The sequence below is a fragment of the Ursus arctos genome, unplaced genomic scaffold (genome assembly GCF_023065955.2).
Source record: "Ursus arctos isolate Adak ecotype North America unplaced genomic scaffold, UrsArc2.0 scaffold_17, whole genome shotgun sequence".
Classification (NCBI taxonomy): Eukaryota; Metazoa; Chordata; class Mammalia; order Carnivora; family Ursidae; genus Ursus; species Ursus arctos.
Window position 1 is genome coordinate 26382069 of NW_026622841.1, and position 27519 is coordinate 26409587.

The 27519-nt window shown below is 53.5% G+C and overlaps 1 protein-coding gene across 1 annotated transcript in view; it reads right to left on the reverse strand.

Annotated features, from left to right (window-relative positions):
* Positions 1–27519, reverse strand: part of ARK2C (arkadia (RNF111) C-terminal like ring finger ubiquitin ligase 2C) — a 96690-nt gene that overhangs the window by 12113 nt on the left and 57058 nt on the right. The window contains exons 2-3 of the mRNA XM_026496246.4: positions 2319–2634; positions 565–675 (exon numbers count right to left, since the gene is read on the reverse strand). Coding sequence (XP_026352031.1) covers positions 565–675; positions 2319–2634 — 427 coding nt within the window. The remainder of the gene's footprint in view (positions 1–564; positions 676–2318; positions 2635–27519) is intronic.

Here is a 27519-nt window from a genome sequence, read left to right on the forward strand (position 1 = left end):
AGACCTCTGTCCCAAGGGCAAGAGATTGTAAAAGACAGGGACTTGGCGCCTACAGAGATGCCACGGCAGAGCCTTCGATCTCTCTCCCCAGCTTCTGTCCCCAGGCCTTACCCCCAACCCTGCTGGCTCTGCCTCCACAAGCCTGTGTTTGGTCTTGCTTGCTCTTCTCTGTGGATCCCTCAAGGCCCACCCCTCCAGGAAGCTTTGCCTGACTAGCTAGCTCCTGAGACTCCTTTCTGCCTGCCTCCTAGAAACCACTGGTTTCCAGCCCTCATTGACCTTGGGAAATGTTTTGTATCTCTGTCCCCTCCTCCCCTGCAGGACCACGAGCACAGAGCCCCAGGCTGGGCACACGATGCTATCCAGCCACATCCTGAGCTAATCACCGAAACCAGGTCGAGTGGGGGCCATGTGGCCTTGAGGGTGACTGGGGGCACAGGCAAAGACTGGAGCTTAAAGATGAGGCCTCCTGCACCGTCAAAGTGAAGGAAATGGGGACTCCATGGACCAGGCAAGACCCCCCTCCTCCCCTCCCTCCCTTGCTTAGGGACTCCAGAGACTCACCAGTCAGTACCCTCAGCCAAATACCTGGGCTGAGGCGTCTGGAGTTGGTGGCCGAAGTCGAAGCTGGGGTGGAGGCGGTGGGGATGGACAGACACGCGCTCCTGACTCCGCCTGCATGGGAAGAGAAGAAGGGTCCACGGGGTCAGGGCTGCCCCGGGCTGGGCCAGCCCCCAGGAGCACTGAGCAGCCCCAGCCAGCCTGAGCCTACAGCCTACAGAGCCATGGGCTTTGCCCTTCTTCCCAAATTCCAAGGACAGTTCCCAGCTTGCAGCAGCCTTTAACTCAAACATTCCTGCTGTCTGGGGGCTGCCCACGACACTGAGGCCCCTCCCTCGGTGTGTCCACTGCCGGCCTCCCGTCCCACCCAAACTCCCTCGCCTGCTCTGCTCCTTCTCCTACTTCTTCCCTCTGAATTTCATGGGCTGTCTCCAGGGCACAGAGATGTGCCTCCTGCAGGCTGTCCCACACCTGTGCACCCCTCTGCTCCTGCCACACCCTTCCCCTCTCCTCTGCCCTTCTCCACACTCTTCCCAGCTTTCATGGCCCCGGTCAAAGCCACCGCCTGCAGGAGGGCCTCCCTGCACACTGTAGGCACGGTGACCTGGCCTCCCTCTGACCTGCTACAACATTCACCTTTGCCCCCGGCACCCCAACCCCCACAGTCACGGATGCTTAGAGCCTTCGAGATCATCAGGTCCAGCAGTCCTCAGTGTGCTCCAGGCACCCCTGGGGGTCCCCCAGACTCCCGTATGGGGTTCGTGAGGTCAAACCTATTTTCGCAATAGTACTAGGACGTTATTTGCTTTTTTACTCTCATTCTCTCACAAGTGAATGGTGAAGTTTTCTAGAAACTACATGTGATTCTGCAACAGATTAAATGCAGAAGCAGACAAGAGAACACAGTTGTCTTCTATTAAGCCAGGCATTAAAGAGATTTGCAAATATGTAAAAAAAAAAAAAAAGCCCCTCTTCCCACTCTGTGTGTGTGTGTGTGTGTGTGTATATATATATATATATATATATATATATATATATATATATATATATATATATCTTCTTTTCAAAAAAGATATTATTGGTGTTAATATATGAGTTTGTTATTGTATTTTTAAATGAAATAATAAATGTTTTAAATTTTTCAGTTTTAATTTCCAACATGGTAAGTATCAGTAGTCATAACCCATGTAAACAGAAGGTTGTGTAATCCTCGATAATTTTTAAGAGTGTGAAGGGTCCTAAGGCAAAAACGTTTGAGAAGCACTGGTGTAATCTCATTCTAACAGCTGAGGCTCAGAGAGGTAAAGTGACTTGCCCAGAGTCCCACAGCTTCTTCAGACCTAGTATTATCTAATTTGTTTCGTAGCTGGTCCCCCCAACCAGACCATGGGCTCTCTGACGGCAGGGCAGAAGCAGCTGTGGCCTTTGGTGTCCTCTAGGGAACTTAGGTGTTAGAATCAGGTGATCATGAAGCTCGAGGGGACTTGAGGGATCCCATTCCCCTCACCGTGCAGAAGTCCGCCGTGAGCACTACAAACCCCCAGTTACCCAGTCGGTCCCTGCACCTGGGTGGTGTGACAAGGACACACACTGGCTACAGAGGGAACCCGCGTCGCGTCCTGGTGGCCTTCACTGTCTGAAACGAATGCCTCTAACTGGTGCAAAAGCCGCCTCCCGCCAGGAATCCCACGTGGTGACTGCCCACCAGCCCGGGGAACCAAGTGTCCCGCCCGAGGCCGCGCCCCGGCCCCGCCCACCTCGGGTGCGAGACGAGCCTGCGGTGCTGGGCTTCCAGGAGCTGCTGCTGCAGGAGGTATTGCTGGTGCAGGGCCTGAGGTAGGAAGGAGGGACCTGTGACGTCCTGGAACTGCAGGGTGGGCAGCGGAGTCAGTGACTGGTGCAGGGTGCCGCTGTGCTGGTGGGCCGGGGCCATGTGGGCGCTGAGGCCCGGCTGCGACTGCACGGGGTGGGCCAGGGGGAAGTCGGGTGCCAGCTGCTGCGGCTGCGGGGGGCCCAGGTGGAAGTGGCGGCAGGAGGTAGCGTGAGGATGCTGAGACCTTTGAAAAGGGGCACCTGGAGAGGCAAGGACAGAGAAGACTCGTGAGGCCCCGCCCTGCGCCCCTCCCCTGCCGAGGGGACGCCCTGCGCGGGTGGAAGTGGCGGCCAGCATTGGGAACACGGCGATGTCATCGCTTTCAGGTGCACGTGGCCGTCCTCACCGCTGCCAGGTAGAGGCTCTGGGCTGTATGTGCTGGAGGGGGGAGGAGTGTTCCCAGCAGCGAGCAGAGAAGCCACCAGCATCCTTTTAAAAACCAACACACTTGTTAAGGGAGTTGTAAGGCACCTGAAGGCAGTTTGGCTTTCCCGAATTAGATTCCTCCCGTGCAACCTCAGCCCCACTGCCTGTTTTAATAGATGACACCTAGAGAACACGCCGTCCGCCCTCGCCAAGGACCCAGCCCATAGGGAGCCCTAATTTCCAGAGACATAACAACGCGACGTTTTTTTTTTTTTTATGCAGTTTTGTGGAAAAGACTAATCCAAAAAAGTTATTTTTATTTAAATAAAAATTAAATAATCTGTTACGATGTTATAATTCATTTAAAAGCAATCACTTCCAGGAATAAGCTGGGTTCAGGGTACGTTTAATCTAGTCTCCTCGACTTTTCTAAATAAAATTGACCTTGACGACAGGAAAGCCTTACAAACTCTCGGTGAGGAATGATCCAGCCCTTGCCAGGGTGGTCCTTTACTAAGTAAGGCAAGAGGACTTGGCACTTCAGAACCGTTTACAGGGGCTTCCTGCTACGCGTGGCAGGTTCAACATGTATCTGCTCCTTTCAGCCCCCGCTGAAATGAGAGCAAAGGAATCAAGAGAAGAGAAATAGATAAGGACAAAGAGAACAGAAATGACACACACAGGCAACAGATGTCAACAGATTTTTGGAAGATGGAAAGCAAAGGGAAGAATTAGCAGAACTGAGAAACCGGAAATCCAGCCTTTACCGAAGGGGCGGTCAAGTGGACAGATCTTGCCACCCTTCCTGGAAAGGTCAGGAATTGGAGGTGTTGGCTACTTTGGAAGGCAGGAGAGAGGGACACTGACTACAAGTCTGTATGAGGACCAGTTCTGTCTGGGGCTTCTCCCCTTTCCCATGGAGGCACTGACCGCCTACCCCTCCTTCACCCTGACATTCTGTAGGGAAACTGGGCCAGACAGCCTCCAATAGAGGCCGGCAGGTGTGCAGCACCATGCTCAAGCAGGGGGCACCCCCTCTGCCACCAGGTTCTGAAAGCACCATCACCCAGCACATTGGACACTGGTCCCAGAAAGAGCTCTACAGATCGTTCTGGTTGGGAGTGCCCCAGTAAAATGGTTGGGTCCCCAATCAGCCACTCGGTAATGAAGCCCATAAATGAAAAAGTCCACACACACACACACACACACACACACACACACACACTCACGCAATTTCTGAACAGCTTTTAGTGACCTACTCTTCATTATGAACAGATAGCCCAAGGGTAACCAGTCTCTAAGGAAGATTACAGGGTGAAAAGAGAGAGAATGTATCCAATTTTAAAAAGAAAAGAAAAGGAACTCAGAGGAACAGAAGTAATGCAAGGACCAGGAAAAAAAACTTCAAAACACTATAATTAATATCCTCCGAGAAATAAAATGTTGGATCCATGAAACAAGAAGCATTTTTAAGAGGAGCTAAGAGAAAACAAGAGAGAGAGCCCTTGGAAATTAAAAGCAGAAGGGTCAGAAGATAAAGCTGGGGAACTTTCCCAGGAAGCAGAACGAGAAAATCAAGAGACAGTAAGTAGGAGAAAACAGATATAAGCATAGATGGATAGGTCAGAAGTTTCCATACATAACTAGTGAGAGAGAAAAGGTGGAGGAAACAATGGGGAGGACATCAATGAAAAATATTACAAAACGTATTTCCCAGAACTGATGGTCTGAGTTTCTCTGAGTGCCTAGCAAAAAAGATAGGAGAAGAACCCCACACTGAAGCACCTGTAAAATGTCCAAATTGTAGGAGCAAAGATGATTCTAACACCTTCCGGAGAGAAAGCAAACAGGGGCCTCACAAAGGGTCAGGAGGCATAATAGCATGAGATTTTCCAAGAGCAACGTTGGAAGCATGGAAACAGTGGAGCAACTGCCTTCACGATACTGAGGGGAGAAAAAGATTTCCATCTAGGACTCTATGCCCAGCCGAACTATTGATCGATCAAGTGTGAGGATAGAATAAAGACATTTTCAAACATGCAGGGTCTCAAAAATATCAACCTTCTCGGCACCCTTTCTCAGACACAAACCAAGAAAGAGGAGCAAAAACTAGGGGCTAGTACCTGAAAGAGCTGGGCTCTCCCGAGCTGGGAAGGAGCTCCAGCCCGGTGTCAGAGGGAAGCAGGGGGCAGGTGCTCCAAGGGGTTGTCTTGGAGGCAGGGATGGAAACGATAGGATTACCAAGAGATTTAGCCACATAAACGTAGTATCTGAGCGAATTTCGCAGTCTGATAGAGAATTTGGTGAGAACCTGTACAAATGTCATAAAAAGCAAGGCAGCCAAAAGGTAAGATAAAATAAGAAGCAGTTATTACCTCCAAGAAAAGAAAAGGTTGTGCAAGAAAGTGCAATTACTATGCACAACTTGGTTCAGCAGTGAACAGTATTTATATATGAATAATAAAATGAACATTAATAAACTATTAGAACAGAAGAGGACGCTTCTCTCTTAGTAAGAAGAAAATATATAATGTCAAAATTGAAAAATCAACAAATAGCGTTATAAGAATTTATTTAGAAATTTACTTGGTAATGTATGTATTTCAGGAAGTAAATACCCGAAGAAGAGTGGCGTGAGTTGAGTTTTGGCTACAGGGGAGGGCAAGGGGCAGACACATGACTACGTGTATCTTGTATACTGATGCCTTTCAACTTTGTAGACGATGTGCATGTCATTGACAGATTTTTTAAAATAACTATTTACAAATCCAAATGAAAATAAAAAGAATTTCTGACTGCCCTCACATGAGCCAGAAAAGAATTTTCTAGAAGGGTAATTTCTACCAACATTCTGGGTAAGTAGGGCCCCTCTGCCAGTTGAATTCTGGCTTTGTTGAATCCTGGGGCTGTGGCCTGAGCAAGCTGGTGCTAGATTCCCCCTTCTCCCTCACTCTACCCTCTGTTGTCATGCCTGACCATCAAAAGAGAAGAAGGCCAAGGTGACGGAAAGGGGCAAGAAGAGGGAAGGATGGCTGTTGAGAGATAATGATAAGAAGTGAGGATGCCTGGGTGGCTCAGTCAATTAAGCGTCCGACTGTTGGTTTCGGCTCAGGTCAAGAGATCGAGCCCTGCGTCTTGGGCTCCCCATTCTGCACGGAGTCTGCTGGTCCCTCTCCCTCTGCTCCTCCCCTTCTCACCCATTCGTAAATAAATAAATAAACAAACAAACAAATAAATAAATAAAATCTTAAAAGAAGTGAAAGACAGTCATGACTATGGAGAAAGGGAATTGCACAAAAAGAGTATATTGTAAAGACTCTAATCCAGCCTTGTCCAAAAGAATGATAAGGTAAGCCACTGTGTGGAGCTTAACATTTGCTGGTAGAGAAGCCACCCTTCAAAGAGGTAAACAGATGCAGGTGAGCTTAATTTTAATAGTATATGTTACATAGGTGGATATATCCAAAGTGTTAGTATTTCAACAAGTACTCGAGACAAGAAGAAATGATTGCGGTAGTTTCCGTCGTTTCTTATTGTGGACCAAGTCTTCGGAATGCAGTGGAGATTTTGCACTTAATGCATTTCAGTTCCGACGAGCCCCACCTTCCAAGAGCTCAACTGCCTCCCGTGGTCGGTGCCTTTCCCGTCGGACAGTACAGCTGTAAAGGAGGAAAGCCAACTCTGTACACAGCGCAAAGCGCGTTAGCCAAGTTCCCTAACTGGTCCGTCTTCCAGTGGGGAGCTCCCCATGGCTCCCAGGCGAGAGGCACACCCCCCAGCCGGGTAGGAAGCTCCGGCCTCCTGATCCCCGCTACCTCCACCAAGCTCGCCCCCAGCCACCAAGCTCGCCCCCAGCCATCCACGTCGGTCAACTCAACGTTCCAGACGCACCACACACTTTCCCACGGAGGGGCCTTTGCTCACACCTCACCGGCTGCCTTCCCCGTCTTTAAAGGTCACCTCTCGGCTCTTCCAAAAATGCCTCCCCTGCCCGCCAGCCTCCTCTGAGCTCCTGGAGAACGCCCTGTCTGTACCACTCATTTGGCACCTGGCAGGGGCTACCTTGAGCTGTTTCTTCACACTCACCGCCCCCAGCTGGCTGAGCTTCGTGTCTTACTGTTTCTGGATCCCCACGCACCTCTCTGGGAGCTGGCGTTCGGTGAAGAGCTGCTGACTGACTGTCGGGGGGTCTGAGGGAGAAACAGTGGCTCAGGAGACTGGCTGCACTGAGACAGGCTGATGGCAGACTGGTTTGAAATCCAGAGGGAATAAGAATGGCAGGAAGGACCCGGGTGAGCTCTGGGTTTGAAAGCTGCGGCTTGGCGAGGACCTGTGGGGGGGGGGGGGGGGACTGGCCAGTGTCCTGCCACCAGGTGCCCACCCAGCAAGGGGAGACTTCGGGTTTCTGTGGCGGCCCCTTAGGAAGAGGACTGACTGACTGCCGCAGCCCGGAGGGGCTGTGCTCCCTGCCACCTGGACCCTCCGGTCGGTGCCCTGGGAAGTGAGAGCAGGCGCCTCTCTCCGGGATGGGCAACAAGAGAAAGGGGAATCAAAATGTCTATTTGTCCCCTATTTCAGGCAGTTTCTACCCTGCAAAGACCCTTTGGCTTCCCGTTCTGGGACTTTGGGCCCCTCTCCCCATCATCTCCATCCCCGGTGTATTCTCAGTCTCAGTGTCCCTGCTCAGAAGGGAATTGAAGCCAAGAGACAGCCATTCAGGGACCCTGGGCTCTCCTCAATCCTATGCCATGTAGGGGACTGTGAAAGTAGCAGAAATAGCTATTCTATCTGGTCTCTAAGACCAGAGCAGTGAAGTTCTCAGCATAGAATATCTGGGCCCATGACAAGCCAATGATCAGTGACGTCTGAACAGCACGTACATCCCAAAATGCCCCCATCAAAAGACAACCCACAATTTTTCCCATTAGAGTTACTCCCTTGGGTTAAAAAATAATCTCCAGATGTCCCTGATTACACTATCCATTTCTCATACTTCCTTGGGGCTGAAATGCCATCGATTGCAAGCTTCGTCATGAGCTAAATAACAATATGAGGGAGTGAAGAGGGTGAAGGAGCGCCCAGAAACAAAGCACCCCACTAAAGAAACCCATCAAGTGTAAGACACAAATTAGTTTAGTTTTGGAAATGGAAGAAAAACGTGTGCATCTTTGAGTTCAGAAAATCAGTGCTCATAGCACCGCCAGAGACTGGCTGCAGGGGCCCCGGCGAGTGCAGGGTGGGGCAGGGCTGCGGAGGGAGGTCCCTGTCTGGCCCTGCACAGTGGGGGCAGGGAAAGCACAAGGTGCAGGGCCCGCCAGATGCCCACCTGGCCCACAAGGGACACAGCAGGTGCTCCAGCAATGCCCAGGGATCGGTGACTGGTTTGTGCCTCGTGGGCAGGGAGCCTGAACAGGCTGGCAGCTGGAGAGTGGGTGGATTAGAGGACAGAAACCACCCCACGGGGGGGGGAAAGGTAAGGAGAAGCCCAGAGCTCTGGGACTAAGTGCTGTGGGCAAGGTGGGTGAGGATAACAGTGACAGAGTTTCCAAATCTCTGAAAGGTCCACTGACACGCTTCTGGTAAAGGACAGAGCAGAGATTTGAACCGAGATCTTTCCTGAAAGCAAGTGTCGACAGGAAGGAGAGGCTAGAGCCCGGGGAACTAGGAGGCCTGATAGAGCAGAGGTGGTGGTGAGGGGACCTCCCAAGGAGGACGGTGGTGCAGAAAGGGGGCCAGTATGCCCAGAGGACACACGGGGCCAGTCTGTGGTTTCCGGTCTGGGGACAGAGTCAAGGGGGCCGGGGTAGCCTCAGGGCTGGGCCTAGGCGGGAGCAGAGGGGAGCCAGGCCAACAAGTCAGCATGCCAGGGACGGAGACTGAGACAGCAGAGCCATGAGGCCCAACAGAGAGGCTTCTTCAGAGCAGACAGCCTCCTGAGCTGGGCTAGTATTCTAGCTGTATTCTCCTCTGCACCAACACGGTCACCCTGAAGTAAAGGGCTTTCATCCCCAAGACTCCAGGGCCCAGACGCACTACCTCCAAGCCCTCAGACAAAGAGGGAAGGGGAAACTGACAGCTCTTCAGCCTGGGCTGCCCACGCAGGCGGTCCCTAGTGATTGTCTCCTTCTGCTGGTTGGTGGCTCGGGCACAAGGACTGACCACAGTCCCTGTTGCAGAGTCGACCAGCTGGCCAGGGCCAAAGCTCCCCTGCTTCTCCCAGGGATATGGGACCCTGGGAGAGTAGGGCGGGACCCAAATCCTCCAGGTCTCCAGGGACGCCAGCCTGGCGTGTCCCATCCTCCCCAGGCCAGTTCTCAGGGTGTCAGGTTCCTGCTGAACCTCGGCTCATTGACCCAGCGTCACCCTCCCTCAGACTTGGGGGCAGAACAGGTGGTGGGGAGGGGAGGGGTGCTGGGCAGAGCCCATAGAGTCAGAAGGGAGGGGGCGCCCCGCGACTCCCTCCCAAGGGCCCCCAGGATGGTGTGGGGAAACAGAGGATGGCAAACAGCTGTAAGTCTGGTCCCTGCTGAGCCCTCTCCCGGAAGCTGAGGCTGGGGTCAGAGTTTACTCCTTTCTGAAAAGCCGGCTCTCAAGCAGCAAAGAAACCCAGTCTTTTGAAAAGCAGATTGCTGTCCACAAGAGGCCAGTGAGGAAGGCCTCTGCTACCCAAGAGGTTTTCAAAGCCAGGCAGAGTTATCTGGCATCAGGGCCCTGTCCTAGAGGCCAGGGTGCCTTCCCTCACAGTCAGACCCGGACAGGACTTCTCTGGGTCTTCGTCTCCTAGACTTGTGACCCACAGTGATGACACCGGATCCTACACACCTGCTAAAAAGTCTCAGCTGTCTGAGACCTTGAACATCTTCCAGCCAGGCCTCTCATCTTGCTCACTGGGGAGCCAAGTAGAAAGCCCTGGAAGGTGTTTCTGAAGGGACTGCTGCGGTGCCCCCAGCGGTCCCGAGCCGGAAGCCCAGCCACAGGTGTCCTGCTCCAGCCCCTGTTGAGACCTGTGTAATGCCCAGCGTCTGAAGTGGGCTAGAAGCAGTGAGAAGCAGAGCAGACCGGTGCTGACCTATCCTAAAGCCCAATTCTGAGCATTCCCTGCCAGGATTCCCTTCCTGGCCTCTCTCTCTCTCTCTCTCTCCCCCCCCCCCCCCCGCCCTGTGTGACCTTCCCTCTCACCTCTACCGGACCCCCAGGGCCTTGCCTGCCTCCAGCCCTTGCACTGCTCCCCTGTCTACCCAGACTGTCATGCCCTGTGCAGCCTGGACTGCCCAGGGCAGATGCCCGTCCCCCTCGGAGCGTCCCAGGGCCTTCCCAGCCACGGGAGATGCCCCTCCCCAGTTCACTGTGGCATTCACTTCTTATACTTGGCATTTCATTCGTGGGCAAATTTTACCTCCAAAAATAAGCTGTGATAAGAGTGGTTTGGGGGCAAATACAGGCAGTAGACATCCTTTGTTCTTAGAGGGGGCTCAGGAATCTTCCGGGGAGGGGGGGATGAGAGAATGAAGGGGAGAGGAAAAGAGAAAGATTGGGGAAAGAGGAGGAAGACAGGGAAGAAAGGGGGATGGAAGGAAAGAAAAGGAAGAAAGGCCCTCATTATCTCAGAAAAGGTAAAGATTACATTATTAGCTAGTAAGGAAGTAGGGTTCTTCATGGAATCATTGAATATTCAAGCTCAATGACCCTCAGAAAGTGGATAGCCATGTTGAACAGAGAAGAATCCTGAAGAGGGAAATGTGGGGTGGCCTGTCCAAGGGCTCCCGAGTAGTGACGGCTGAGCTAGGGACTAGGGCTTGGGGCTCGTCCCCCTGCTCTGCCAGCACCATGCATGTCCCCACACAGTACTCCCAGAGAGGAACCCACCTGTCCAGGTGGAAACGACGTGCCATGGCCCTGGTGGTTGCACCTCACCTGCCTCACCCCCACCCATCTCCCCAAATGCCCCCAGGAGAAAGCGTGTTCCCGCCTAAGGAGGTACCCATGATATGACAAGGGCCCAGCTGCCATGCCCCTGGAGGGCGGGACAGGCTGAGGAATAGCCATGCGGATTGAGATTCCGTAGGGACAGTGCAGTCTCCTTGGGCCAGCAGTCTCAGGCCTCCCCCACCGGCCTAAGAAAAGGCCAAGGTCTTGTCCCGAGGATAGCAGGGCAAATCTATGGGGCCCTGGGAAATCCTATGCCTCACAGGATTTGACTGATGAAAAGGATGAAGGAAGTCCCTGGGTATAAGCATCAATTCGGAGCGCCTTGTAAGAACATGCACGTGGGTACACTGGACTGCAAGGATGAGACGGAGGTGGTCAGGGCCCTTGGGCGGTCCGACACGAGGAAGAGCTGATGAATCTGGGTGTGAGCCGGGAGGGGGACACTCTGGGGCAGGTAATAGCTGCCCAAAGAGGGATGAAGCTCTTTCTGGCAGACTTGGGTCAACACAAGGAAGATGTCTCTTAGACTGTCACTATGTCCCCCAAAGTTCCTCATCACTGGACGCCCATGCAGAGGCCCATGAGCTGCCCAGCAGCAGAGTGTGGACACTGGAGCAGGAGATGGCCAGGAGCACCTTCAGGGGGCCCACCAGGAGATGATGCGAACTCCCGGCCACCTCTCCCCGTGCCAGACTGGGCTGCGGAGGCCCGGAAAGGCTGGCTCAGGGGCCAGGGGAAGCGAGGACGGAGCACAGCAGCAAGGAGTCCTCAGCGCCCAAGCTTGGAGGCCCGAGCCCGGGTGCAAGAAGGAGGTGTGAGCCACAAGTCAGACTCCCTGTTCTCCTCCACGGGGCCCCCCACGGTCCTCCTCTTTCCTCTGCCGATACAGCTCAGAATTCCTTTTCTTGCATCTGCTGAGCCTCCCGATGGCCCACACTGACTTCTCTAGCCTGGGCCACATCCGAGATCTGTGTGACAAGAAACGCATCCTCTGTGATCCAGTCAGATGCAGGATGTGACACTTGGGGAGGTGATACAGGAAAGATGGGGGGGGTAAATTGTGGGGACTCTTGAATCACCAGACCAAGAGTCCGGGGTATACTCTATGAGCTGAGTACTTGATGGCAGATCAGACAAATCCGAGATGAAGAAGAGGGAAAGTGGGCCATCTGCCCAGAACGCAGCTTCCTCGGCTGCTCTTCCCACTCCCTTACCACCTCCTCCCACTCCCTTACCACCTCCAGGTAAATCGGTTTAACCTCTTCTGCTCCAGTCTGATCAACCCCAGGAGAGGCCTATTCACCAGCTCGGCTCCTTGGGCTGCCAGACATCTCCCTTCCTCCCTCTCCATAGTTTGGTTCCCTGACCAACAGAGCCTGGAAAGGAAGTGATATGCCCAAAGGGGTCCTTTCCAGCCCAGAACAGCTCTGTGAATGCTCCCCAGGGCCAGTCTTTGATCTCTAATGAAAAGCTCAGCTTCTTCCAAGGAACTGAATTCCGGGCTCTCAAACCACTGCTGGGAGGGGAATTTCCATCCTAAGAAAGCCTACTTGCCCTGGACCCGAAACAATTAAATTGCATACTTCCAGCAAGCTGCAAAAGGCCAGCGTTTAGCTCCAGTTGCCCTCTGGGACAGGAGTAGAGGCAGGGAGCCTAGGAGGGAGTGGCCAGCTAGGGGCAATCTGCAATTGCAGACAAAAATGCCTATGGGGAATGGGATGTCTTCCAGGCATCATCCATCCCAGAAGATACCTTTTCTCCACCCAATGCCACAGAGGTCTGTAAAAACATTCCCAGCCCACACGTGGGTGGCTCAGTTGGTTAAGCGTCTGCCTTCAGCTCAGGTCATGATTCCAGGGTCCTGGGATCAAACCGCATATAAGGCTCCCTGCTCAGCGGGAAGTCTGCTTTTCCCCCTGCCCCTCCCCCTGCTCATGCTCTCTCTCTCTCTCTCTCTCAAATAAATAAAATCTTTAAAAAAACAAAACAAAATATTCCCAGTACACTCATAAAGGGGCATCTTGTGGAGGGCATCCAGGGTCAGGAGGCCTCCCTACATGAGGGCAGGCCCTGGGTCTATCTCATTCACCTGTCTTCCTAGGGCCTGGCACAGATCCTAATACATAGTAAGAACTTGCTGAATGCATGCATGAATGAATGAACGAATGAATGAATGAATGAAAATGAACAGTTGAACATGTAGGAAGTAGCATCTTGCTAGCAGCCTTGGTAGCAACTGCACCCCGCGAGTTCGCCCCGGTGGGCTTGCACGCGCACAGGAACGAGGGGGGGGCGGAAGTGTAAGGCCGAAGGACTGACCTGGGGAATGCCACAGACGGAAAGACTGAGGGTTCTTTCAGGGAGTAACAGGGCCCAGTTGCAAGTCCAGCAGGGATGGGGGTGGCCGAGCATGTGAGGTCTTCACGAATCACAACCAACTTACTCAGGAGAAGCAGCGGTTTCAGACCCAGAGCAGAAGCCCTCTTCCCCCGTTCCTGGCCGGGGAAGGCGGGCTCTGAACTGTGGACGGCACTGGTTAGTTAGCTTTTGTAAACCACGGGCAGTGACTCCTAGGTCATGAGGCCAGATACGCGCTCATAGTCTTGATTCTCCAGTAAATGAAAAAACAAAACAGCAACTAAACCCCAACGACTTTCCAGAAATGCAAGGATGGTACCTGGACCCGGTCGCCTCAGTGCTGCCCTGTGCCCGGCAGGTAGACCAAGTTCAGCGAGCTGCTGTGAGGGACACTTCCTCCTGAGGGTCTCAGAGCACACGTCCCAGCTACGCAGAGGTGAACACCGGCCCTGCGAGCACCCGGGACCGGGCTGCGGGTAACACCACTCCCACCAGCACGTTTCCATCTGTTCTGACGCCAAGTGCTCCCGCCCGCTCCTCCTCAGAAGAGTGTAGAGGAGTTTAGCCAGGGGCCTTGCTCAGAAGCAGAAATGTTTTGTCAGGAACCTATTATGAAGTTGTAATGGTGGGGTTTCAGAGAGAAGCAGGTGAGTCCAGGCACTGGGGGAGTCCTTGGCCTCCCCAAGCCCCTGAAATCAAATCACATCAGTGCGTGGGCATCCGTTTGCTTTCAGAGGGAGCCAGACACACTTAAATTTGATCCCCAGCCATTACTGCTTATGGGCACCTCGGCCAGCACCCTGGGGCATGGGATGTGAGAGCGACAGAGACAGAGACAGAGACAGGGAGGCCCGGAGGACCTTGGTTGAACTGGCTGAGAGAGGAGATGGGAACGCTGGAGAGAGGGAAGGCTGGGAGGACAGATGGGAGATACCATGAGGGAAGAGGGAGGGGGAGGAGAGAGAAGATGCCTGGGAGAAGCAGAGCTGTAGGGATCTCACAACTGGCAGATCCCAGATGCCTCACCAGCAGCAAAGGCCCATCTCAGGTCACCTCTTGTGACTCTGTTGGCCCCTCGGCTGCCACTGGCTTGGCCTGTGATAGCGCCGGCCTCCCTCCACCTTCCCCAGGAGGGACTGGGCCAGCTGTGCACTCAGCTCATCGCCTGGCATCCTGGACTTATTTTAGGCCAGTGTCCCTTCCACCAGGTCACCCCAGCTGGCCTAAGAGCCCCCCCCCCAGGCCCAGACTATGCCCGCTCGCATGGAGGAGGGCCCCACACAAGCCCCCAGCAGGCCAGCTGAAGCACCTTGCATCGCAGCTCTGAGCTGCAGCCTTCGGTCTGGGGAATGGGTGTGTTGCCTCTGCCCACCTGGCGGGGCGAACACTGAGACCCCGCCAGGGAATGCACCTCACAGAGGATGGACGCTGCTCGCCATCCACTGGGCCTGGCCTGGGGCTGGCTGCAGGGAACACCGACTCCTCCCAAGTCTCCAAGCCCCCCATCAAGGCGCAAGCATGGTCTACAGTGAGATGGCAGGCAAGGGAGCATGCCCAGGGCACCCAGCACGGGGCCACTGGAGGGCTCCCTGCTAAAGGAGGCACCGCGGCCAGCCTCCTACTCCCGGGGTGAACCCAGGAACGACAAAGAGAGAGCTTCGTGGCCCAGTAATAGCATTCCCACAGGAGCCAAAAGTTCCTGGGAGGGAGGCTCTGCCTTGGGTTAAGCATGGCTCCCTCATGCTCCTACTTTTAAGATGCAAATGTCCCCAGGAGGGCAACACATTAAGTCCCTGGTGTTCAGTGGGGTTGACCGTGCAGAGTATTCCGTCAGTCCAGAGAGGTTGGAGAAGCATGGAGGTGCTGAATGAAGTGGCCGTGCTGGGAGAGAAAGTCTATCTTTACCCCCTTCACAGCTCTGCCCGGCAGCCCTGAGGATGAAGCTAGTCAGACCAGCCCTTCCCCGGCCACGTACTTGCATTTTATTCTAAACTTGACTTACTCATTCACCCTGCATTGACTGTGTGCCTCTTACGGGCCAGGCGCTGTTCTAGGTGCTAGGGACGCAGCCGTGAATAAAACAGCCGGAAATCGTCACCCTCATGGGCTGGTGGTGTCATTCTGTATTATCCCGTGTGCTCACCCCACGGGACGGTTCCGCATGTGAGACGTGGCTAGTCTAAACTGATACAGGCTGCCAGCGTAAATATGCACCAGGCTTCGAAAACTTAGTACAAACAAAATAATGTAAAAACAAAACACTAACAACTTTCAAATGAATTACGTGTTGAAACAATAAATTTTGGATACTTTGGATTAGATTGTGTATATTATTAAAACACATTTCACCGGTTTCTTTTTACTTTTTAAATGTGGCTGCTAGAAAAAAATTAAATTATATATGTGTCTTACGTTATATTTCTGTTGGACAGTGTTGGTCTAGACACGAAGTAGATAGATAAGAAAATACATCACTTAGTGATGATGCTGATAAGATCTGTGGGAAAACTGAAGGAGGGAAAGAAGGAGAAAACTGAGTGGGGGGAATGTTTCAACTTTAGATAGGTTGGCCAGGAGGGCCTTCAGTGAGAAGGTGATGTTTTTGTAAAGAGCTGAAGGGGGCCGAGGATTGAGCATGAAGGTACCCAGGAGAAGAGCTATCCACGTGGATGGGTCTGCAGCGCGAAGGCCCTGTAGTAAGAGAAGCCTGTCATTTTGAGGACCATGTGTGGGTGGAGCACAGTGAGAGTTGGGGAGAGTGGTAGGAGTTTAGGCAAGATAGATGTTAGGAGCTCAGGGAACAGATTATGCATGCCCTCGTTGGCCATTATAGGATGTTGGCTTTTACTCCTAATGAGATTAGGAGCCAAAGGGGTGTCTGAGCAGAGAAGTGGTAAGATTTGGCTTGCTCTGGCTGCTGTGTTGAGAACAGGCTGTAGGGATAAAAGGGAAGAAGTGGCAACCAAGAAAGAGATGATGGTTTCTCGGACCAGGGTGGGAATGGGGCAGAGGGAGGATGGGGTGGTCAGATCAAAATATATGTCAAGGGGAGAGGTAAGCAGATTTGCTGATGGACTGGATGTGGAATGTGAGACAGAGGACAAGGAGGACTCCAGATCTTCAGTCCTGAGCAATGAAGATTGTGTGGCTGACAGTTCAAAACAGTGGCCCCAGTTCTTCCCCTTGGGGTATGTGCACTCCTTACAAGGTGATTTGTAGCTCCTCCCATCAAGAGGCAGAATCTATTTCTTCATCCTTGAATCTGGACTTGACCATGTGAGTGGCTTTGGCCAATAGAATGTAGTGAAAGTGACATCATGCCAGTTCTGAGACTGGGCTTTAACAGACCTTGCCCATTCCCACTCTCTTGGACCCTTGCTTCTCCCACATAAACAAGCCCAGGCTAACCCGCTGGAGGATGAGAGACATGTGAAGCTGGGAAAGCTCTCCTAGCTGAGGACATCCTACACCAGTCTGTCCCTCTGACCTTGGATATGTGACTGAGCCCAGATAAGACCAAAGGTCCCAGCTGAGCTCAACCCAAATTATCAGCCCACTGAACTGTGAGCTGAAGAGATGGTGGTTGTTCTGAAACCATGCTTTCGAGTGGCTGTTACACAGAAAAAAGCTATAGCTGGCTACACATGATGTTGCCATGTATTTAGTAGGGACTCAATTCTGAGTGATGCTCTGTTTTGAATGTGAGTCTGGCTGTTTAGAGAGCAAAATCCTCATCCCTCCCCGAAACACCCAGAGCACCTCGGAGAGGGCTGGATGGAATCCAGGTGCACCCCGAACACTTACTGGGTGGATAGATAGATGGACAGATGGACGGATGCATGGATGAATGGGTGACTTATTATTTGGCCCCCTAAGCACCAGCCAAGTCCCGGCATCACCCTTCCCCTGACAAAGCCAAAAGAGCTTTCAGTGCCTCTCCTCTCTGCCTCCAGTCTGCAGTTGAACCTGATTTCCTGGTGCTTTCATCAGCAACAGCAACAGAGAGCTGAAACCCGCAGAGCCATGTGCTTCCTTGAGAATGTGAAGCACTGATTTTCAGCCTGTTTTTTGACCTCCCACACCCAGCCTTTTCCCAGATGTGCTGGCAAAGAGACAAATCAATTGTTTTGTGTTTTTCCTGCTCTCCACCCCCATGACATGTTAATTAGCAGGGAAAATGCCAACAGCAAAGTCAAAAAGGCTGAGGGACAGTCCCCAGCCCTGAGTAGCCAGCTGGTGCAGCCCTGGCTGTCCTAACTCTGCCACCCAAGGTTGGCAGCCACCTCCAGGGCTTCGGGCACCATTTTCTGCCTCCCTGTTTGTCTTTCCTCCACCCGAGGTCCTCGAGATTCCCTCGGGACTCTATTTCAGTGCCTCTGTGATGCCCACAGTAATATGGGTGCATTGTGTCACCTCTTAGAAAGCATTTCCCAAATTCAGCCCCACAACCACCCAGCACAGTGAACTGTGGAAATTGGTTCCATTTTAGAGATGGAGAAACTGGCTCAGGGGGTTAGAGAGGCTTACCAACATCAGTTGGTCCAGGGCTGGGGATTTGGACCCTAGTTTTCTCATGCCGAGCCTCTCTTTCTTTCATTGTCTGCACCATCAAAATATGGGGCCGAGAACATTGAAGAGGGGAGCTCCGTAAGCAAATCACTGGTAAGGTTACCGCCTTAGGTCTCCCATGGGCATTAAGTGATGTCAGTTAAACTCTGGTCAAAGTCTTCCAGGCCCAGGGAAGGGGACGCTTTGAAGAGACGCAGGACTCTCCCAGGCCCTGAAACTGCTCCCTGCCCCCATGTCCTGGGTTGCAGGTGTCACCTGAAGCTAGGGGTGTCTATGAGCCACGAATAAAGGCCCATCTTGCCAGGCTCTTTAGAGGGGCTTAAATCAAGCCCTGATCCCACACATAGTTGCCTGCAGCCCTGGTGCGGGCTCCCCATTCACAGTGCTCCCCATCTGCAGCGGTGTGACGGTGCAGAATGAAGGTGTTTACTGGGTGCAAGGTGGCCCCCAACAAACCTAGTATGGCCTTTCGCAAGACACTTCCCAGCTCCCATTGCACCCCTCCCTCTCCACTAAGGCAAGGGAAGCCACGAGCAGCACGGGGTTCCACATGCTGCATTTGACTTTCCGGAGTCCGAGGGGTATGTGTGTGTGTGTGTGTGTGAGCACGCACACACACAGAGGGCAGCCGTGGCCTTGATCCACAGCCTGCTCCCTGGCTGGCTGGAATTGGGCCTGCCTGTTGGCCATAGCTACACATAGCCCTGCTTTGCCAGGTCAGTCATTTTTTATTAAATACCTGCTCTATACCTAACACGAAAAGGGGGAGTGGAGTATTTTCCTGCAAGGAAGCAGTGGGGTACATCTGCCCTGGGACCCCGGGGAGTTGCATTCAAGTCCAGTCTTACTCGCGGTGTGGCCTTAGGCAAGTAGCCTGCCCTCTCTGAATTCCAGCTTCCCAACCTGCAAGACAGGCAGAAGGAGGCTGCCGTCTCGGCGTCCAGGATGGTCACGGGTTCAGAGGAGACGTGCTGCGGTAAAGTGCTTTGAAAAGGGTGCAACGACTCACACCAGGGAGGCCTGATAGGAAGGGTGTTAGAACAAACATTCACAGAAGAGCCTGAGGGTCTGCGGTTATAGTGTCCATGCAGCAGACGATTTCTGGAAGGTGACATGAATTCTGACAACAGTGGTTCCCATGCAGAGAGAACACAAGTGGCTGAGGGCAGGGGAGGGAAGGAGATGTGGTTTTCTCTGTCTCTGTACGTCCTTTCATACCATGTGTATATATCGTATGGTTTTCAAAATACACAAAGGAGATTTTAAAAATAATAATAATAAAGATGAAGTACACCAAAATGGGCAGGCTGGTCAGTCTTCGGTGTTGTCCTGCCCCCCCTTTCTATCCTCCCACTTCCTCACCCCAGTTTCCCGGGTGGCCCACAGTGTCTCTCACTCTTCTCCCCCAGTTTCAGCTTTCCCCCCTCCGCAATTTGAAGATAAGTCAACTGAGGCACAGAGAAAGTAAACAATGGGTCATCACATGACCCCAGGTGGCAGGGCTAACACAGGGTGCATTGGGGTTCTATTCCACAGGGCGTTGGGGGACTCCATAGCCAGGGAGGGTCCTCCGACTCCACTCAGAACTTACAACTCAGAACTGCTGAGAAAGCCAGTGGGAAGGCCCTCCAGTGGTGTGAGTTCAGGGACCACGGGACAGGCTGCAGCAGACAGACTTTGGGGTGGAGAGGGTCTTCCCTTAGATGTCACCACATGGTCTACTTCTGGATAACGCTGGGCTTGAGTGATGCTGCTTTGGTGTGAACTTGAGGATCGGCGCCCTTGCAAAGGGTCAAGGCAGCCCACCTTATTCAAATGCCACTCTTTGAGAAGAGAGAAGCTGGCAGGGTTCCCGGCTTACAATGTTTGAACCAAACAATTTTGAAAACTAAGTTCAAGACCTGTCACCCGAAGCAACAAACTTTTACAGAGGGCCACCTAGCCCGGCCACCCTGCCCACCACCCACCACCCACCCCCGGCTAAGGCAGGAAGATGCTTGGAACACCCCCAGCCTCTCAGAGTGCTGTGCTCTTTGAAGCCAAAGTCTCACTACTTCCTGAATTAGGGCCTCAGAATTCTGGTGGGGGATTGAGGATCCTTGTCAGGGAGACAGGAAGGATCTGCCAGTGACCTTGGCCAGGGTCTCCCGTCTGGGCCTCTGTGTCTCAGCTATAACAGGGCACAGTGGTACCTGGCCCGCAGGTGTGACATCTAGAGGTGTTCACTCCGTGATGGCTGCTAGCAGCGACTCCATAGTCATCACAGCTCCTCCCTGAGGCGGCCTTGCCCTTCTCCAAGGGTAGAGGGGTGCTGTCAGGACCACCAGCAATTCCCTTCCTGTCTTCCCCGCTTCCCCTGGCAGGGGAACTTTCACTACCAACCCATGGCTGGAGGGGCTAGGGGCTGGGTGGGGGGTGGGGGCTGCTGGGGAGCGGAAGTGCGGCAAGTGGGAAGAATCAGGCAAGGGAGGGGGCCTCTGCAAGGCTGTGACGGAGAGGCCAGCCTCCCTGGAGCCGGCTCCACCACCCCAGGCTGCATGCAGTATGGGGCTCAGCTCCCAGAGGGACATTTTACAGGAGGGCACCTGCTCTCTGCTATGACTCCCGCTGTCTTCAGAGCCTGACAGGCAGCTGTGAGCTGCTACCAAGAGTCAAAGACAGTGGCAGACAGCAGACCGGCAGGGACGTGTTTGCCCGCTGGCCTAGTGGTGATCCTCCAGGGCTGTCAGGCAACCAAGCCTGCCTCCGGCCAGCTGGGCAGTCAGCCCAAACCAGGATACGTCCTGTCCACCCCACGGCCCCTGGAGTCCACCTGTTCCCCACACCAGGACATGTGGTCGTGGCAGGATCCAGTATGAGATGTGATTTTGCAGGACTTAAACTTTGGTTAAACTTAGGGAGGGGGGTGGAGGTGGGGAGTTGTGCTTTGATTCCCAAGCCTCGAGATGAGCCATTCTCTCCCGCTGAGCTTGAGATCTGCACTTGGGGAAGAGAGGGCGTTTAAAAATAGCGCAGCTGACTTGAATACCTCTGCTCCCTGCCCGCTGCAAGTCAGATCCAATTACTCTGCTGACAAGAGGCTTTTAGCCCAGGGAGCTTGGCATCTTTGATGCCACTCCAGGGGGCTGGACGCCATGGTCCCCCAGCCCCTCCTCCTCCCAGTGGGCAACCAAGAGTCAGGGAGAAAGGGACCAAGGGGATGTGACGATCACAGATGGCTCAGCCCCCAGCCATAATTCAGGCACGTCCAGCTACTCGGCTGAAAAACACCCCCTTTTATTTTTTTTCATTGAAGTCTCTATGACATACAATATTACTATTACTTTCAGGTGAACAACATATACAATATGAAACGATCACCGTGTTAAGGGTACTTATCATCTGTCACCATACAAAGTTAGTAAGATATTGTTACCTATATTCCCTAAGCTATGCTTTTCATCCCCGTGACTGACTGACTGACTGACTTTTCCCTGGAAGTTTGCACCCCTTAATCCCCTTCACCTAATTCACCCAGCCCCCCAGCCCCCAGCCCCTCTGCAATCACTGGTTGTTCTCTGTATTTCTAAGTCTGTTTCTTTTTGTTTTATTTTGTCTGTTTACTTGTTTGGCTTTTCAGATTCCGCCTGTAGGTGAAATAACACGGTATGATTTGTCTTGCTCTGACTTATGTCACTTAGCATAATACTCTCAAGGTCCATCCATGTTGTCACGAACAGGCAGGATTTCATTCTTGGACACACCCCTTCTTGTTCGCATTGGGTGAACAGCCCCGACACCTGACCCAAGCCTGAGATTCTGCCAGTACAGCCTCTGCCCTCGGAATGGGAAGGCTTTGTCAGGAGTCCCCCACTAGGATCCAAGTGAGCCTCCCAGGGATGGGTGTTCATCACAGTCGAGGACACACACAGAACGTCAACCCCATGAGGCAGGCCCTCCACTGTCTGCTTGCTGCCGGCTCACAGTGGGCACTGAACACACCTGTGTTGAGATGAACGGATCAGTAGTAAAGGGGTATTGGCAAGAGAAGGCAAATGGCTCCACACCACTCCCTCTCAACTGCCAGGATGAGACACAATCCACTGATCCAGAAGCACGTAGCCTCTTAATGATAGCCAGATGGCATTATGTCACCACCAAAGGCCAAGTCAGAGGCCCCTAGGAAACGTTGTCTCTTTCCCTTCTCCAGCCAATGCCACTGGAGTTCTCATCTTCCAGCAAACTGGCCCGACCCGAAGCTTGCCAGTGACCCTGTTAGGCAGCAAACGCTAGACCTGAAGCTTGCCCCACCTGCGCCCTGGAGCTGTCTTCTCCTATCTACTCTGCTTCCCTCCCTTGAAATCACCGGCTGCTCAGGGAATGCAAACTAGGAGAGCTGTCACTGGGAGTTAGGAGGGAGCTGTAGGACACAATTTGCCCGTCTTGTCGATGACACTTGTCACTTTGCATCCTGTCCTTTGTCATGAGAGGCCTTGTCTAAGCAACTCTACCCCAGGGTGGAGGCAGGGTTGTGGTCATCTGCCACCCATGCACAGCCGGCACCCAGCAGACCCTGGAGCCGGGGAGATGTCTGATCAAAGAATAAGGGTGTGTGTGTGTGTGTGTGTATGAGAGAGAGAGAGAAGGGCCCTGTAAACATTACAGAGGCAAGACCCAGGGATGACTTGCTGACCACTGGCATCAGCCTGGACAGTCGAGGAAATGATGCATAAAAGTGAGCTCACCATGCGCTGTGCTGACGACAAGAACAGGAGGGACAAGAGGCATACCCACCCCTTGCTCCGTTGTGTTTACACCTCCTTTGTGACAGATTTCCATTTGTTTTTTGGCGAGCACCGCCCCCCCCCCAAGTAAGCCCTGGGATGGTCGTTGGTGAGTGTTTCTGGGCATGGCTCCAGGGCACCACCAAGATCTCCGCCCCACCAGCACCTTCCTGCGGTGAAATTACCATTAGGTATGGGAGCCTTGGTAAGCTAAGAATGACGATCCCTCACCAAAGACCTGGACGGTGCGTTTGCTGCTCAGTCCCACAGCCGGAGCGTTCTGACCTGCCCCAGGACACACACAGCTGGCTGGTCTTCTCCCCCTCCTCCTCCACCCTGCCTCTGGGAAGCAAGGTCTGTGTTCACAGAAGCTGGAATGATGACCACAGCTGGCCTATCACTGGTGAGACATGGAACACCTGGGACTCTCATTCTCTCAACCTCTCCCTCGTTCTCTCTCTCAACCTCTCTCTCGTTCTCCTCCAACCTCTCCCTCGTTCTCTCTCCATCAGATCTCTTTCTGAAATTGGGGTGGGAAGCAGAAAACACGTGCAAGGAAAGGAGCTGGACAAGAAGCCAAACCCAGCTAAGGACTCGGCACCTTAAGAATCGGGAGCAGCGGCAGAGCAGGGCTCTGGCATCGCGAAGCCTCCGACGAGCAGGCGCATTGAGAGATGGTTAAGAAATCCCACCCAGCACCCCAGCCACGTGAGGAAGAGAGCAGGGCCCACAACTTGGCAGTGGGGTTATAACCGTGCAGCCACTGTGGAGAGGGATCTGGGGATGGCTGTGAAAGTCACAAGTGCACAACCCCTGTCCCTGACAGCGTCTCCTGACATCCCACGGCTCAGTGTGTACAAGTCCACAGAGACAGATGTACGAACTGTGCTCAGCGGCTTGTCAGCACGCAAGACTGGGAACAACCAAGTGTCCGTGGGGAGTGGCACGCGTACTCAGTGAATATTGTGCGATCATGAGAAAGAACGAACATGATCTCCAGAATGCCTTGGTGCGAAGAAAGCAGGGAGTCTGCAAGGTCTCTGAATGCTTTGTCTTATAAATGGGAGGCTAAGACCAAGAAAGAAGAATGAGAGGCAGAAAGCTGCCGCCCCGCCACTCAAAGGCACCTGACCCCCATTACGGGGGTCTCTCCAGTGCACCACAACTTCCACCCTGGTCAGATGTGGCCAGCAGACCACAGCCCCTCCGCCTCCCCACCCCAGGGCTTAACAACCCAGAGTCAGACAATTCTTTCCCTATCAGATCCAGACCCCAGGTCATCATTGCTTTAGTGCCTTTCCTCCTGCGCTGTCCTTGGTCACACTGAGAAAGAGTGTGTCACCACCGTCATTTGCACACAGACGTACCTCAAACCTCAAAGCATCCTTCCATCCCCTTCCTTCACCCCTCAGAAGATCACAGCAGTCAAACAGGACTTGTGCGTTCTAGATCACGCCAGCTGCTCTCCTGGACACCATCCTGTTAGGGTCCAGGTCTCTCATATCACAGTGTCTCTTTTTTACCCCCTTAAGTGGAAAATAAATTTGCAGACTATCCTTTCTCTGGGAGCAGGAAGGGTAACAACATTCTTTTTCTCGGTCTTGAAGGTGCACAGTGGTTATGATGGTGGACACGCGTATCACATGCACTGTGTCCCGGCTCTATTAATGTCAACTCATGGATCCTCAGGACTGCATGGTGTGGCTGCTGTTATGGGTCCCTCTAAACCAGTGAGAAAACCAAGGCACCGTGAGGGCAAGTAACCAGCCCAAGGGCAAACACGAAGGAGGAAATGGCCCTGCGGGCAGGTAGGCAGTGACTGGGGAACTGAGCCTTGAAACAGAAATCACAACTTGCGAAAAGGCCCGTGTGATGACTCATGAAACAGATAAACGGCACAGCGCAGACTAGCTAAGCTCAAATGCTTTGACACCAGCTCCTTCGCACCCATATGTTCCAAGACAAGACCACAGACAAACTGATCTGACAGCAAATCCGAACAGACCCGCGTGTTCTAAAGATATGACTTCTGACTGTTCCAGCAACCCGCTCGTTTACAAACTCTGATCAAGACCACACGGGGATGCATTCCAGGCCCTGAACTCCATAAGTGCCCCCTTTTAATGCCCCTTTGGAGGTGCCCCGTTTCCCAGGATGCCGGCCCTCCCTCGCTGCAGCAGGCTGGTGCACCGAACTGGGTGTGGCTACTACAGGTGTGCTTCTGGCGGTCTTGGCTGGTGGGCTTTAACGGGATCGACCTGGAGTTTGAACCTAGGAAGTCTGGTTCTATGTGCTGAGTGTTTCACCTCTCTAGACTGTCTACTGCCTCCAGGCTGTCATTATAGATGCCGGGAACCAAGCTGAAGCCGGTCAGATGAGCCTGAGACCAGCTCTGGCTGGGCAGACGGAGGGTAGAGCCAAGAGATGGCCAGGCAAATGCTACCCCTGGCAGGTTTCCCCCTTCCACCTCCTCAGTGGCCTCTTCACTACTCCTGGAAGCTGACCTGAGGTTCCGCCTGCTCGCCTTCCGCTGAATCAGCAGCCTCCATCACAGCGCCTGGTTCAGCTGCCTCCATGGCTCCCTACTCCTTCCAAGACAGACGTCACCCTTCACCTCTGACTCCAGCCCCCCCCCACCTCACTGAGCTACTTCCAGGCCTCCGTACATACTGGAGCTTTCCTGCTTCCAACTATCTCCCCAGGATGTTTCCCCAATCTGAAGTACAGCCCCCTTCCCCAGCGTCCATCTTCAAAGACTTCAACGTTCAGCCACCATCCCACCTCCCCGAGGAAGGCTTCTCTGCGCCCCGCCCCCGCCCCTGCCAGATCTTTGCCTCCCTGGATTGCTGAAGGCACCATCCATCTCTGTGCTTCTCAATAGGCAATGTTCCCCCAAGCAGCCTTGTGACATTTGTGATGATGTAATGGCTGTGACGTCACCCAACTTTTTACCAGGGTAGGTCTTGTCACCCAACCTAGAGCATATGTGCCTTCCAAGCAGGAGTTCCCTGACATGCCTCAAGGCATCAAGCCCAGTGCCAGCTCCCAGCAAGTGCTTCCCTGCCCTTAATTTTAAAAATCCAGCTATGAATAGCAGCTGTGATTCATTTTTTTCCCCGTGCAAGCCACTGCTGGAACCACAGGTCTGGAAACAACCTCTGCATTACAGGGGATTAACCTTCAACTTCAAAACAAAAACAAACGACAAAACACAAACTAATCAAGACCTCATCGGCCCAGGGAGAAAATCTAGAAGGAAGGATAGCAGCAGGTTACCAAGGTCTTGTTGGGTGATGGGATTAGGAATGATATTTTCCAAATTTCTTGTTACGTGATTTTATAATGGGGGAAGAAATGAAGCCACAGACTAATAATAAAGATAATATGTACCAAAGAGAGAAAGCACATGCAGCCAGCAGGACAGAGGTAATCCCCAGGCCGGCCAGCGGTGGCGGCGCTCGGGTGGGATCAGGAGGTTCCCAGGACTGGCTCAAAGGGGAGACCCGCTCCCTCCAAAGGTCTGGGCGGTCTAAAGTGGAGGCCCAGGCCAGAGCTGGTCTCCCACCCTGTGGGGTGAAGGCCACAGGCTCCCTGGAAAGGGAGGCAGTAACCCTCGTTCGCTGATCCCAGTACTTCAGCTAGATCTCAAACACAGGGGAATTCAGGGCAGATCAAAGGAAGCCCAACGATGCGGTAGGATGGGATTCATAGTCCTCATTTCCCCCAAGAGCTGGTAGAGGCAGGGGCAAGAGTCAGGTTTGAGAAGGTTTTAGATAACTCTTAAATAAGGGCTCCATAAATAGTGATTTTTAAAGAGAAACTAGGCTGTTCGGGGACAGAAGGAGGGTGATACCAGGAAAGACAAGCACGTTCGCCTGCCCTGTCCCTGGGCGTCCCCGTTAGCACCAGGATTCTGGGCGAGATGGGCAAGTGCCTGGAGCTGCCTGACACCTGCCCTCATTGTCCATTCCCAGGTGTCAGCCACACTCTGCCCCAGGGACAGCAGCTCCAAGGGACAGGGGCAGGAGGGGCCCCACAGCCCAGCATCTGGACTCTGTGCTGTGGGTAGGCTCTGTGCCCAACCTTCAAGACAGGCCCACCTCTGACTCCTCTGTGGATCAGACGTGTCAGCCAGGACACCGAGAGCTCCCCTTGCCCCAGATGCTGGTGTTCTAGTCCCCAACCTGCCACCACCCAGCAGGGTGACCCCGGGCAGGGCAGGTTCTTTAGTACAACCAGCCAGATGAGAGGCTGTCTATGAATTCTTGGAGTTCCAACACTTTGTTCCACTCCAGGGTCACTCTGGTCTCCTGTCTCCTGGGGGCCTGGAACTAGGGACACAGGGCTGTGCACCCTCGAGAGGCTCTGCTCCGGTTGGCCAGCCCCAGCCAGCACCCACCAGCTCGACGGGCGACGAGGAGCAGGGAGCGACCCCAAGTGCGGGCCACCTGACAGGGGCGCTGTTCCTCAGCCCGGGGCATCCAGTCCCCAGACGGCGGCCACTCCCTGAGACGGCTTACTGTAAAGGGCTGGCCCCACAGCGGGAGCCGCTTCCGAGTGGGAGGGAGATGGAGAGGCTACCCGTGTGTGAGGCTGTGTGTCTGAGTGAGTGTACGAATGTGTACAAGTGTGGGAATGGAGCGAGCCTGTGCGGCTGAGGGGAGCGTGTGAACGGGCTGCATGAGGATGTGGGGGGGTGAGTGTGTGCACCATGTGTGCGAGTGTGGACTACTGTGTGGATGGATATATGAGGGGAGTGTGTGCGTGGATGAGTGTGTGAAGATACATGCGAACGTCAGTGTGCAAATGCGTATAGGTGTGTGAGTGTATAGGGAGGGGTGGGTACATGTAAGGGGACTGCGGATGTGGATGCGTGTGCAAGGGATACACAATGTGTGTGTGAATGTGTTCTAGCGTGTGAGTGTGTTCAATACGTGTGTGTGTTGGGTGAGTGTGTAAAGAAGTACACCCGGGTGTGTGTCAGTGTGGATAGTACAAGTGTGAGTATGTGGGTAAGTGTGTGAGGGTGTGCACAAGTGTGGGGTGAGTGTGTGAGTGTGTACACATGTGAGTGTGGACAAGTGAGGGGACTGTGTGATG